We start from the raw sequence: 14,995 nt of genomic DNA, 5'->3' as shown, positions 1-14,995 counted from the left end.
CTTTTTTATGTTTGTACTTCACTCATAACAGTTATTGCTATAGATTCAAGTTCTCTGATATTTTCTTCATATATATCTATTTTGATATTAATCAAAGTCCAGACTTAATCAGGTCAGAGTTCAGATACTGTGATTTTCATCTCTAGAAGTTTCATTTTTTTTTAACATTTGCAATTTCTCCCCTAATCATACTTATGTTTTCTTGAATCATCTTGAACATATGGAGAATATTTATAATAGCTATTTTAAAATTCTTATCTGCTAGTTTTATCATCTGTATCATTTTGGGGTCTATTTTTATTGATTTTTACCCCAGTTGTGGGTCATATTTACCTGTTTCTTTCATATTTCATAATTCCGATGGTATTCTGGACATCTTAGATTTTATACTGTTGATTTCTTAACTTTGTTCTTTTTCTTTAGATAACATCTATTTTGTTTCTGACACGCAACAGCTAAGTTAAATTAGGGGGATACTTTAAAGCTTGCTTTAAGATCTGTTAGGGATCTTAAAGACCCCCAAGAAATCTTTTGACTAGTGCCAGTTTAGCTCTACAGCTATGGCACTGACTTCCTGTATATTTTCCCTACCTGCCTCTAATATACATCCTTTCAATTTTGGCTGATAAGAATTACTCCCAGCCTAATAAAGATTCCTGTAATTTTTCTACTTTTTCCTTTTCAGTGGTTCTTGCCCTTGGTTTTACATGATTTTTTCTCATACACCCTCAGATCATTACTCATTTACCCAGGTCCAGGTGAACTAAATCCCAGAATTCTGAAAAGCTTTGAAAAGTACTAGTACCTTTCTGGTACTGGTGGTGATTCTGATCTAAACTCGTCTTTTTTTTTTTTTTTTTTTTATGTCTAGCAGCATGCATTTGTAAGATGGTTTAATATGATTTATTGTACATTTGACATTTGTGTCATATCGAGTCATGGGTACATTAAAACAGAACAAGGGAAGAATAGACAAGGCTTGTAGCCTAATTTAGCAAGATAAGTTTGACAACACACTAAGTATAGAGAAAGGCAAATATTTATTGAAATTTCAGTAGAAAACCCATTTCAGGATCCTCAGAGTTTGGATCAAATATGTAAATTGTATCAATTTGATCAGGTAGTGAAAATACAACATTTGTGAATAAAATATAGACAAGGAGGAATGAATAATTGAAAAATAGGCTGTGACATCCAATCCTAGGGCAGAAGCAGTTGACTGTTTGTCATCATCGGCTTTCCTATGATGTGTGGCCATAGCCTAGAAGATCCTTGTTCTTATGATTTCCAACAAAATATATCTTATAGAAGAATCAATGATCTGGTCATGTTTAAAGTTCCTACAAGTGACTTAATCCACTTGTGGAACAGGTTAAGAAAGTCTAGGAAGTAATCTCTTTCCATCCCTTGTCTGAGACCACTGCAAACCTCCGACATCCTCTTTCCACATGTATTGGTTTTGTGAATTTGTTAATTGGTCTTTGGTTAAGAAAATAGCATTTTACTTCAAATTCTGTGTCTCCCTTACTCTGCTCCTCCCCTACTTACATTCTATCTTTGTATCTCTCTCAAAAATAAATGAACATGAAAAAAATTTTTTAAAACAGAAAATAGCATTTTATACCACCCCTGTGTATAGTTCTACACTTGCTACCTGTTGATAGTTCATGTATTACAGAAGAGTTATCCTTGAAAGAAAACCTACTTTTCTATATTCTTTAAAGTTCTGTTTCCACATAAATTTCTTTTTTAAAAAAATTTTTTAATGTTTTTTATTTATTTCTGAGAGAGAGAAAGAAGAGAGAGAGAGACAGCATGAGCAGGGGAGGGTCAGAGAGAGAGGGAGACACAGAATCTGAAGCAGGCTCCAGGCTCTGAGCTGGCAGTCAGCACAGAGCCCGACGCGGGGCCCGAACCCACGAACCCGCGAGATCATGATCTGAGCTGAAGTCAGACGCTTAACTGACTGAGCCACCCAGGCGCCCCTCCACATAAATTTCTAATGGTATACTGTTTTTGAGGGAAACCTGGTATGTTTTACATATTTTGGAACAGAACTTGTCAACTTCTACTTTAGAAACATCTTTTTCCAAGTGCAATTTAAGCTGTGTAGTATGGAAGAGAGAGCATAAGCTGTTGACGTGGTTTTGGAGATATATCTCTAGATGACAAACTTCATTATCACTTGGAAACTTGTTAGAAATGAAAAATCTTGGACACTGTCCAGACCCACTTAATCAGAAGGAGCTGGGGGTGATGTTTAGTAATGCGTGCTTCAAACCAACCCTTTTGAAATGAAATTATGCACATTAAACTTTGGAAATCACCGTGTTTTTAAACAAGGACATCCTGCTCCTACCCCATACTGTGTGATCCTGGGCAAGTTAACAACTTTCCTATGTATCCAAATCCTCACTGGAAAAGTAAGAATAATGATAGTACCTATCTTGTGGGGTAGTTATGATAATTGAATGGGACAACAATACACATATTTTGTTGAGGATAATTTCTGGAACATTGTAAGCATACAGAAATCTACTATTTTCCATATCCAGGGTAACCACACTATGGAGTCTCATTAAGTCACCAAATATTTAGTGTATGCCTATTATATCCAACCAATGTCCTAACATTTTGGACACTCTAAAGGACTTTAAATTCTACATAGTCCATGACTTAAACCATGTTTATAATCTTTATAGGGATATAAAATATATACAAAAAATGATAGCTTTGAAAACCAATAATGATAGCAAACACTGTTATAGCATTTATTTTGTGCCCATTTAATTTAATACAATATGCCTAATAAAATATCTACCTAGTATCCCCATTTTACAGGTAGGGGAACAGAATCACTAAAAGGCTAAATAACTTGCCCAAGTTTACACAGCTAGCTACTAGAAGAGGCAGGATTTAATCTGGCTTCAGTTGTGCTCTTTAACACTTAGATTTCAGAACCTAATACATATGTCAGATGATTATTGTAGGCAACAGATATGCCTTAGAAATCCTACCTTAATTTAGAGGGACCAGGAAAATTACCTTTGCTGAAGAGACAAACTTTGGGTTAAACCTCAGAAAGTTAGTACAATTTAAAATCAAGTTAAAAGAGAAAAAAAAAAAGCACTTCTGATGGAGGAAATATCCAAGAAAATGAGGAAATACAAAAGTCCAGGTTCGGCTCTGATCTATTCAGGTGTAACGTAGGTATAGTGGAAAATACTTTGGGAAGTAAATAAGAAATCAAGTATATACATTTACAGTGAGTCAGAGAATGGGCTAAATATCTACACATATTACTTCACAACAACTCTGAATTGGGTTCTGTAATTATCATTCTGATTTTATAAGGGTATTTACTGAAGATTGAATACCTTGTGATTTACTCAGTTATGTAAATGTCAGAGACGGGATCTGAGTTCTAAAGCCTGGAATTTAATACTTGAGTTCTAAAGCCTGGAATTTAATACTTGCTCTACTGTTTCATATGATATATTGCTGCCAGATTGTAAAGGGCCTTGTATGCTAGGATAAAAAAGTCTTCAATATACTATGGTCTTGGAGAGAGCCTATAGCATACTGGATATACGTATAGGCATTGTAAGTAACCTGCTCAGGTGCAGATCTGTTCTGCCACTTCCTAGCTGTTTGGTTTGCACAGATTACTTAATCTCGCTATGTCTCAGTGTCTTCATCTATAGAATGGGTATAATAACAGTAGCTACTTCAGGATTTGTTCATTAAGGTAATAGAGATTGTACCACAAAATAGCAAACCCAGAAATGTATGTGGTTTAATACAATAGAAGCTTATTTCTGGTTTATATTGCATTTGATGTGAGTTCAACCTGTCTCATCGAAGCAGACTCAGAAACTCAGGATGCTTCCATTTTGTGGCTCTATGTCATATAACTTCAATGTAATCTAATGTAAAACATTTTTAGATAATAGATTGTGCTGAGAGAGAAGGGAAGAGACCACAGGGAAAACACATCTGACATTTAACCTCTCTGCTTTCAAATGTGACATTGATCGGGGTGCCTGGGTGGCATTTAAATGTCTGCCTTTGGCTCAAGTCATGATCTCACAGTTGTGAGCTGGAGCCCTGCCTCAGGCTTTGCACTGACAGTGTGGAGCCTGCTTGGGATTCTCTCTCTTTCTTTTGCTCTCTGCCCCTCTCCCACTCCCACTTTCTCTCAAAATAAATAAACTTTAGAAAAGGTGGCATTGATTACTTCTCTCATATTCCACTGGATGTAACTAGTCATAAAGCCAAACTAACTGCAGGGGAGAAGCATTTTATAGTAGTGCCTGGCATATAGCACACTTGGTAAATGTTAGCCATTATTTTTAAGAAGCTGTAGAGAAACTTTGAATAGTTGTATGAAAAGGAAAATAGTATTCGGAGAAGATTTTTTCAGCATCAAAGTGATGAGATTAAGGAAGGTGGCCACATTAAATGTTATTAGAAAGTCCAGGAATTTAAAAAGAACTAAAATTAAGTAGTAGAAGTGGTACCAGATATTGTACAGATCCTTCTACGTTAGAACTGGAAGACTGAGCTTAGAGTGAAACTTCCCACATAAAACGTAGAGTGTAATTATGTCCAAGAGCTTCTTCTTGGCCGACATTATTTATTAATGAAAATACCTGATGAGTTGTTTTTAGGTAGATATCTTTATTTTCCTAAGTAACTATATAGACCAAATATATGATGACAAACAGAAATAGGTGGATGTGCCCATTATTCAGAGCAAGCTCTTTGCAGGCCATGGTTTTTCTATTAGGAGTTGGGCAAATAGGACATGAATTATCTTGCTGATCTGGTATCAGTTTCCATTCAAACAGCTGCCATGCTGCCAGTTGCAATAACTAGAAACAAATCTATGTCCTGAATACTCTTTGAATTTATTTATAGGGTTTTTTTGGTATGAAGAATAAATAGTTTGTGGGATAAAATATGCTTACAGTGAAATATATTGATATAAATCTATTTAAATATATAAAGATAAACATTCACATTTTACTACTATACTAAGTATATAATCTTAGTGCTATACTAACATATGCTATACTTACTAAGTATATATACTTTACAGTTTTAAAGCAAATATTTAATTAGAAATAATATTTAAAGAAAAAGGTAGTATTTATATTATAGACATGTACAATTATTTAGCTATTATAATTTCTATGTTTAAATAAACTTTACTGGACCAGAGTAATACCAACCTAAAATTTTTGCTTATCAAATTTCACTTAGATCAGTAGGCCTAATACAGATTTTATAATTTCAAGAAGAGATTCAGTTATCTAAAGGGTTTTAAAACTAGTAATCTATAAAATATAGATTTGTTAATGAAAGGATCAACTCAAACCTGGGTAAGCAGTATGTTCCAATGAACTTTAAATAACCCCTTGATACCAACAAAGGGATTAGTTGTAGATTTTCCCAATTGGCTTCTTACTTTCATGTCTGGCCAGTGATAACATGGACAAAACTGATGTACTAAAAAAATCTCTTTTTAAAACTTAATCTACAGACTCAGTTTCAAATCTCCTTTGGGAATGTGTTTCATTCACTAATGATTAATGGAGTCTCTTAAGTGACAGAATATTCACCAGGAAGTTTTCACTAAATGAAATATTGATTCAGCTCTTGGCTAGGAGGAACCCAGCTGGAAAAACTAATGTTGAGATCTCACAGTATTCTTATACTTCATTTCCAACATGAATCAACTTCGTACAGCACTTTCTAATATATTCATCATAGAGTCTTTTAAAGCTGCATTGGAACTGAAGGCCAACCCACTTCACTACTAATTTATATAGTTCTGAGAACTATTCCCTAAAAAAATAAATAAATAAATAAGAAACAATGTTTAACATAAAATACCGAATCTAATCTGGATATTTATTATATAAATCACAAATTTCCAGAAATTGTCATGGTCCTGAAGATCCAAACAAACATACTAACTTTTGCATCAAAGAAATTTCAAACATTCTGACTCAAATAAACTGTTAGAGACTTTTCTTTTTTTATATAAAGTTGATGAATGTGACATCCAAATATTTTTAATGTAAAAATCAAGCCCCATTGATCCATATTTTCTATAATTATACCCTGTAGCTATAAATTGTACATATTTATATCTATATTAAGAGCCATATCCAAAATGTAGTATTTGATGACAAAATTATCATTTTCCCCCATACTCATTTGGTTAGTTAACATCCAGTTTCCACATAATAACACTTGCAATGCCAAGAAACAAACCAATGTTTTGTATTAATTACCTTTGGATTTACTTATTTTTTATTATTTTGATTGTCTAGAGCATAAACAGTTGTTTTATTAAATACAATATACTTGTGATAAAATATTGATCCTTCCATTCATCTGATAAAGCAAACCCTTATATTTTGCTTCTAGGATTAAATTGGGTTATTTAGTTAAAATGGCTCTTCATTTTGTCATTATTTCTGAATAGAAAGCTGGTTTCTCTATATATCTGATATGTACTCTGTAACTTCAGTGTTACAGGAATACTTTCATAAGAAACGTTCACACCATTTATGTAAAACCAATGGCAATGTTAATCAGTGAACAGGTCATTGGAATGTAACTGTCCAGGCCCACAATATCCCTTACTTTAGTAAATTCTCTGGCACCATTGATATATAGGGCATGCCTCAAGTATACAAGTAAGCTATATTTTTCTTAAAAAGTTAAGACAATTTCTAAATGATCAAAATTTCAAGGTCTTTTTTTAAGTTTAAACCTGAACATCTCTAATTTTAGCATAACTTGTTAGAGTGGTTCTTAATTATTTAAGGTACATAAGAAAAGCTATATTTTAAAAATGCAAGCTCCCCAGAACCCACCAACAAGAGGTCTTTGGTGTGACTAAATTTAAAAAAGCCTCCCAGGCACTACTGATATAGTAGTTCAAGGACAGTCTTTTCAGAGACACTGCCCTGAAATGTTGGAGACACACATAGGGATCTAGCCTTGAATTCCCATCAAAATGGATATAGATAGTGACTAAGATAAAAAAAAAACAGTTGTGTGTGACCCTGTGGTTCTCACAATAGCAGCATGAGTATTTTCTTCCTTTTGTTGACACCTCCTTAATTAGACAAAATGGCACCTGGAAGATGGCTGTTCCAGAGGGTCTTATGTTACTTTATCTGCAATATTACTGAAGGTCCAGGATCCCATTGAAAAGTATTATAGGGCCAACAACTTATAGTTATTATTTAACTAGAAATAACTGAACAATAGAAATAAGCAAATCAGCTTTAGCTAACTATTTATTTTTTTAATGTCTATTTTTTGAGGGAAAGACAGAGCAGAGAGAGAGGAAGACACAGAATCCAAAGCAGTTTCCAGGATCCAAACTGTCAGTACAGAGCCTGATGCGGGGCTCAAACTCATGAACGTGAGATCATGACTTGAGCCAAAGTCAGACGCTTAACCCACTGAGCCAGCCAGGCGCCCCAGCTTTAACTAACTCTTAAGAGATTCAAATTATACTAAGAAAATCAGCTTTATTATTTTTTTCTTATAAGAAGTATATCTATTTCAAAGACAAAAACATGGCATTAGCATACCTCATTCGTTCTGCTGTTGAGGTCCACTCTGGAGACCAAGGTATCAGCAAGACATTTGCTTGGTACACAGGGAATTAAAACTGTAGGTTATTGTCTAGGGCTGGCTCCATCAAGTTATTGAAGCCTTATGTTTGCTTTTCTGTATTTTAGGAGATGATCTAATGAATAAAGATCATCAGTAGGATTAGAGCACATTCTTTGTTAAGCTGTATAAACACCAATACAGTTTTAACTTTTACTACCCTTTATTTTCACATTTCAAAAGCATCTTTATTTCATACATGGCATTTTATAGCTATATATAAGTTATTTTGACATTATAGTCATGTCTTGGAGAAAACTTGACTGGATACTTGAGGGAGATTTAGAATGCAATGTAGTTTCATTGTTAATGTAATAAACAAATTGATAGGATAGAATATGGATAGTTAATCTCTTTGTTATGTTTTATTACCAGCTTCAATTTCAGAGATTAACCTTTCCTTGCTTTGATGGTAGCCTCACTAAAAGACTTCATGTTATATTTCATATTGTAACTGTGTGGTGATTACTTCTGATTACTTCATCACCTCTGTGATGAATAGCTATTATCTTAATTAGCATTCTGTTTTTGAACCATATCTTAAAATGAACCCAAACAGAAATGCAATATGCTAATTATTTAACCTTTTGTAGTAAGTGTGGTAGTTTATGATATGACAAATATTGGTACCTGCAAGCCTAAAAAAGCCCCTTAAAAAGTTCAAAATATATGGACCCTAGTCTTCACTTGATCTTAGCCAAAAGGCCGAGAAGTGATGGACCCAAATTTTCTTAACTAGATTAAGCTCTTTAACACTGTAAAAACATTTGATAGTTATCTTGAAGAACACAGAACACAATCTATTTGCTTTCCCTCTTATGTAAATATCTGTAAGAGAAAAAAAAGTATTATTTCTCAAAGAGTGGAGTGAGGTAAGGGTGGAAAATTAATCATATGTCCTGAGTAAATGAAAACTTGTGATGTTCTTCTCTTTTTATGCTTTCATTGAAGGAAATGTATTTACATATTTCTTGTGATTATCTTTTATTAAACACCAAGACTATCAAGATCATAACTATACATATGACTTTAATTGGGTCTTGGCAATTTAGCCTTAATGGACCACTTACTTCATATACATAAATATGTAAATATAAATTTAGAGAAATATAAGTTACATATAAATTATTATATAAATGTAAAAATTATATTTTATAACTGTGTTTGTATAAGTGAATATGTCAAACCTAACTATACCATCTAGGTGGAAGGAATACCTGACTGGAGTTTTCTTTATTAGACCTTAGCATTTTTGTAATCTTATCTTGCCATCCTTCATTTAGTTTTTAGGAACTGTGAGTTGGTTTGTTTTCTGTTTTAATAAAAAACTTTATGTTTGGGGGACACCTGGGTAGCTTACTCAGTTAAGCATCTGTCTCTTGATTTCAGCTGAGGTAATAGTTTCATGGTTTGTGAAACTCATCTCTATGCTGGGCTCCACACTGACAGTGTGGATCCTGCTTGGGATTCTCTCTCTCTCTCTCTCTCTCTCTTTCTCTCTCTCTCTTCCCCTTCTCCACTTGTGCTCTGTCTCTCAAAATAAATAAATAAACATTAAAATCTTTATATTTTAGAAAAAGTTAGCAAAATTAAGCAGAAACTACAGAGAATTCCCACATATACACTGTTCCCACACATGACAGCCTCCTCCACTATCAGCATCCTGCACCAAAGTGGTATACCTGTTATAACTGATGAACCCACATCGACAGATCATTATCACCTGAAGTTCACACTTTACATTAGGGTTTATTCTTGGTGTCATGTATTCTATGGATTTTGACAATTGTATAATGACATGTATCCACTGCATAGTAGTAGTATACAGAATAGTTTCACTGCCCTAAAAATGCTCTCTGCTTTGCCTGTTCATCTCTCCCTTCACCTTAATCCCTGACAAACCTGATCTTTTTACTGTCTCAGTTTTGATTTTTTTTCAAGAATTTCATATAGTTGGTATTGTACGGTATGTAGCCCTATCATATCCTCTTTTTTTGCTTAGTAATATACATTTAAGAATCTTTTCTATTCATGACCTAATAGTTCATTTCTTTTTAATGCTAAATAATATCCCTTTATATTGATGTAACACAGTTTGTTTATTCTTTCACCAACTAAAGAACATCTTAATTGTTCTGGGGTTTTGGCAATTGCAAATAAAGCTGCTATAAACATCCTTGTGGATATTTTGGTGCAAACATTGTTTTTAGTTCATTTAGGTAAACCTGAGGAACAAATTGCTGGATCATATAGTCAAAGTATGTTAACTTTTGTAAGAAACCACCAAACTATTTTCCAAGGTAGTTGCACTGATTCTGCATTTCCACCAGCAATGATTGAGGGTTTTTGTTTCTTCACATCCTCACCAGTGTTTGGTGGTGTCAGCATTTTGAATTGGCCATTCTTTTTTTTTTTTTTTTTTTTAATGTTTTATTTATTTCTAGGAGAGAGAGAGAGACAGCGTGAGCAGGGGAGGGTCAGAGAGAGAGGGAGTCACAGACTGAAACAGGCTCCAGGCTCTGAGCTGGCAGTCAGCACAGAGCCCGACGCGGGGCCCGAACCCACGAACCGCGAGATCATGACCTAAGCGAAAGTCGGACGCTTAACCGACTAAGCCACCCAGGCGCCCCTTGAATTGGCCATTCTAATAGATATATAATAGTATCTTGTTATTTTAATTTACAGCTCTCTAATGACAAATGATGTTGAACATCTTTCATATGCTTACTTGCCATCTGTATATTTTCTTTGGTGAGAAGTCTGTTAAGTTTTTTGGCCCATTTTTAGTTGATATATTTACTTTCTTATTGTTGAGCTTTAAAATTTCTTCCTATATTTTGGGCAACAACCCTTTCTCAGATATTTTTCCTGGTATTTGGCTTGTCTTTACATTCTCTTGATATTGTTTTTCACAGAACAGAATTGATAAGTCTAGCTTATCAATTATTTCTTTCATGAATTTTTGTCTTAGGTGTTGTATCCAAAAGTCATCATTATCTTTTGTGACATTTATTTTTCTCTTATGTTATCTTCTCGTAGTTTTATAAAACATTTAGTTTTATGACCCATTTAAGTTAAATTTTCTAAGGGGTCCAAAGTCTGTGTCTAGATTCACTTTTTTGCAGGTAGATGTCTAATTGTTCTAGCATCATTTATCTTTGTTCCATTGTATTGCCTTTGCTTCTTTGTCAAAGATTAGTTGGCTAATATACTTTAGTAGATTTATGGGGGTCTACTTCTGGGCTCTCTCTTCTCTTCCATTGATGTATTTGTCTGTTTCTCTTCCATTGATATATTTTTCTATTCTTTCGCCAATACCATACTGTCATAATTACTGTGACTTTGTAGTAAGTCTTGAAGTCAAAAGTGTTAGTTTTCTAACTTTGTTCTTTTTCAATATGGAATTTAGCTATTCTGGTTTGGTTTCTTTGTTTTTTGTCTTTTGGTTTTTGGCTTCTTTTTATATATTTTAGTATTAGTTTGTTGATATATACAGTGTTTTTAGTGGGGTTACATTCATCTAAAGATCAAGTCGAGAAGAACTGATTTCTTGAACAATTTTGAACTTCCTAGCTGTGAAGATATCTTCATTGAATATCTTTCCATTTATTTAGTTCTTCAATATCTTTCATCAGGTTTGTACTTTTCTGCATATGAAATGTTAGTTTCTAACTAAGGGGGATTTATTCATTTAAGAAGCCCATTTTGCCCTTTGACCATTAATGGCCTTGTGAAAAGAGGCACACAGTATCCTTGTGAAAGGTTTGGGCAAATACTTATAAATGGCTAGGCCTGGTGAACAGCCCTTGCTGCCTGGCTTGGTTTTTCACACCATTATCTTTTTAAATTGGTACAGATTTTTGCCCATACCTCAAAGATTTTTATTATTATAATTTTTTAGCAAGATTCAAGGGGAAATATAAATTTAGATTTTTTAGATCATGATAAACAGGGTGATCTCTTACTACTCTTGTTTTAGCCCTCCTCTTAACTATATTTTACCAAAAGAAACAATCAGAATTTACCTCTACTTCTAAAATAAACAGCAAATTTTGGTAAGTTTATTTTAATTATTATCTTTTTAAAAGAGTGTATCTGATATTCTTTTTATAATGTACCCTTTTATTTACTCCCAGCCCAAGTTTCCAGCTGCTTACATTTCCTATTTATTTTACAGAAGAAGATGGCTAAATGTTTGTCAAATCTCTGAAACTTAGCTTTGTACATGACATGATACCATAAAAATTTTTAACAAATTTAACAGTATCATTTTCTCTACAAAATCAATAGCAATTTCTGAGATATACTCCGTGTTTATATTGTTTAAGTAATAGGTATATGGTTATTTTAGATATAAGCTCTTCAAGATTATTAAATTTTTTCCTGCTTTCAATAGGCATTCTCTACTTAAAGTGTTAACCACTCTAAGAATCCTCAATGGTGAAATGATAAACTCTTGTTCAGAAAGACACACTGAAGAATACTATCAATCAGAATTAGGACGTTTCGTGATACTTTGTCAGTCCCAGATTCAAGAATTCAATTTATTAACTGAAAAGTATATTACTGGGAAAGGGTAAGACTGTTCTCTTCTCATAACTTAAAGACATAATGCAATTTATGTATATAATTTTAAAAATACTCTGATTAATACTATGATACATTTTTTGGATTAGTACTGTATGCTTTCTGGTATATTGTCCCTTAAAAACATAATTTAAAATACAATTTAAATACTAAAGTATTAAATAAAGTAAATGAAATCATGAGGGACTCTTCAAGAAAGAATCAAACATCCATACAGTCAGTCATTCAATGAATCAGTCATGAATTTATATGACAATGATTGCAATCAAAACACACAATAAGAGGGGCGCCTGGGTGGCTTAGTCGGTTAAGCGACCGACTTTCGCTTAGGTCATGATCTCGCGGTTCGTGGGTTCGGGCCCCGCGTCGGGCTCTGTGCTGACTGCCAGCTCAGAGCCTGGAGCCTGTTTCAGTCTGTGACTCCCTCTCTCTCTGACCCTCCCCTGCTTACGCTGTCTCTCTTTGTCTCTCCTAGAAATAAATAAAATATTAAAAAAAAAAACCACACACACACAATAAGCTAAGTATTATACTTTAATTTCAAAGAATTAACAGGTTAGCATAAGAGAAAATTAGACAAACAGTTAATAATGGAGCAAGGCATACAACATTTATTATGCATTAGATATACTACACATATATTTATATATTCAAATATTATGAGAGCACAGTAGATAAGAGCAATCAACACATGTACATATTCAGAAGAACAGAAGCTGAGAGTAGGGTCCTAATTAGATATAAAAGAAAGGGAACTTCCCATTCCCCCTCCAAAATTCAGGGTACATTAGTATGAATGAATTATATATGATCTTTCTGTAACTGTATTTTCTTTTATTTTTACAGATTTTTAGATACTTTTTATTTATTTTGAGAGAGAGAGCATAAGTGGGGGAAGAGCAGAGAGAAGGAGAGAGAGAATCTCAAGCAGGCTCCATGCTGTTAGCACAGAGCCTAGTGTGGGGCTTTATCTTACAAACCATGAGATCATGACCTGAGCTGAAATCAGGAATTGGTTGCTTAACTGACTGAACCACCTGGACACCCCTCTATAATTATATTTTCTAATTTGCATTGCTCCAGAAAACAAAAATGAAAAAGGAAAATGATTTCATATTTCACTTATGATGACTCTCCATTTTAGCTGGAATTATAATTGTAATATGCACTTCCAAATATGTAAACTTAATTTTTAAATTATTGCTTTTTGCATTTTCATACATGACCATATATATGATTTGGTATTTCTATTTAAATGTTTTTGAATATAGTCTATACAAATTAAAAACAAATCTTATAGCTTTTAAATAATCCCTATTGTCTGAGGCACCTGGGCTCCTGGTGACTCAGGTGGTTAACCATCCCGCCCTTGATATTGACTCAGGTCATGATCTTGATCTCATGGTTTGTAACTTGGAGCCCCACCTCGGGCTCTGAACTGACTGTGCAGACCCTGCTTGGGATTCTCTTTCCCTCCCTCTCTCTCTGCCCCTCACTTGTTCTCTCTCTCTCTCTCTCTCTTTCTTTGTTTCTCTCAAAACTAAATAAATAAACATTAAAAATAAATAATCCCAATTGTTATAGATAATTAATGTTTAGTTTTAACAAATACTAAGGTCATTTACATTTATTTTTGTGCAAAACTAAACATATTTCCTTGAATATGTATGGTAATATATGATTTTTTGTGTAAAGGTGACCCTCGATATCTCTCATGTTGAAACATAGATTTGTCAATTCCTTTGGATAATCTACTTTCATTGCAATTTGTTTCATTTTGGCATTGATAATGGAAAATAGACTATATTTTATATTAATAACAAATGGTGGTGAAGTCAATACCTAATCATAAACACTTGATATCCCAATATTGAATTGAAACCTTTCTGCATTATTAACCACCAAAATGAATGAAATACAAAATATCAAAAATATATTGAAGGAGACTATGCTAATGTTTAATAATACCTTTGTGAATGCAAGACTGTTTATCTCTACATTTTAGGATATATGACTTTCATTTTGTATGGTATGGTTAAAAGTTTTGTATTTATTTATACCCTGAATGTTTCAGAAAAAAAGTAAGGCAGCTGTGGCTATATATTAAATATAGTTAGAAAATATACAGTTGAATTAAGTAAAATTTTTAAAAAATAAAACAAATAAGGGAAGGTAAATAAAATGTAACCAAGAAAAAGGCTCACACAAGTGCAAAGTTCTTTACATTTGCTATTGAGATCCTTAAATCTGGCAAACAGAAAGTTTGATTAATTACATAAGCCATAACCTCCATAAGATAGAAATTCAACAATTATTTGAGAGAATCACAACCATTTATGTCTTAAAGTATTTGAATTCTACTTTCAATGGATTCTTCTTCCAGAGAAAAAGGGGAATAAAAACTTTCCCATAATATAAATTCTTTGTTTAAAAGTCCAATACAAATATTTTGCATGGCAAGAGTCAATGTAGAAAGTACTTTTAACTTTGTTTCATAAATAACTTCTCCAAATTTAGGCAGCCATGATATCTCATGGTAGTAAAAGCATGGATTTTTCTCATTCAATTGCACCAAAAATACCTAGAATAAAAAGGATTCTAAAACTTCCAGACATTTTGTCTGGATTGATGGATCTAAATTAGTTAAACAAATATTTTCAAATTTTGTTAGAAATGAGATCAGTTTTTATATAAACAACCAGAAATA

General features: G+C 33.3%; 1 protein-coding gene across 1 annotated transcript in view; it reads left to right on the top strand.

Moving 5' to 3' along the window:
- Positions 1-14,995, top strand: part of LRRIQ1 (leucine rich repeats and IQ motif containing 1) — a 210,904-nt gene that overhangs the window by 60,275 nt on the left and 135,634 nt on the right. Inside the window, exon 14 of the mRNA XM_039253164.1 lies at positions 12,098-12,277. Within this exon, the coding sequence (XP_039109095.1) occupies positions 12,098-12,277 (180 nt within the window). The remainder of the gene's footprint in view (positions 1-12,097; positions 12,278-14,995) is intronic.

Source organism: Hyaena hyaena, unplaced genomic scaffold (genome assembly GCF_003009895.1).
Source record: "Hyaena hyaena isolate Hyena2069 unplaced genomic scaffold, ASM300989v1 scaffold_442, whole genome shotgun sequence".
Taxonomy (NCBI): domain Eukaryota; kingdom Metazoa; phylum Chordata; class Mammalia; order Carnivora; family Hyaenidae; genus Hyaena; species Hyaena hyaena.
Note: the sequence above shows the minus strand (reverse complement) of the source record. Positions and strands in the feature narration are given on the sequence as shown.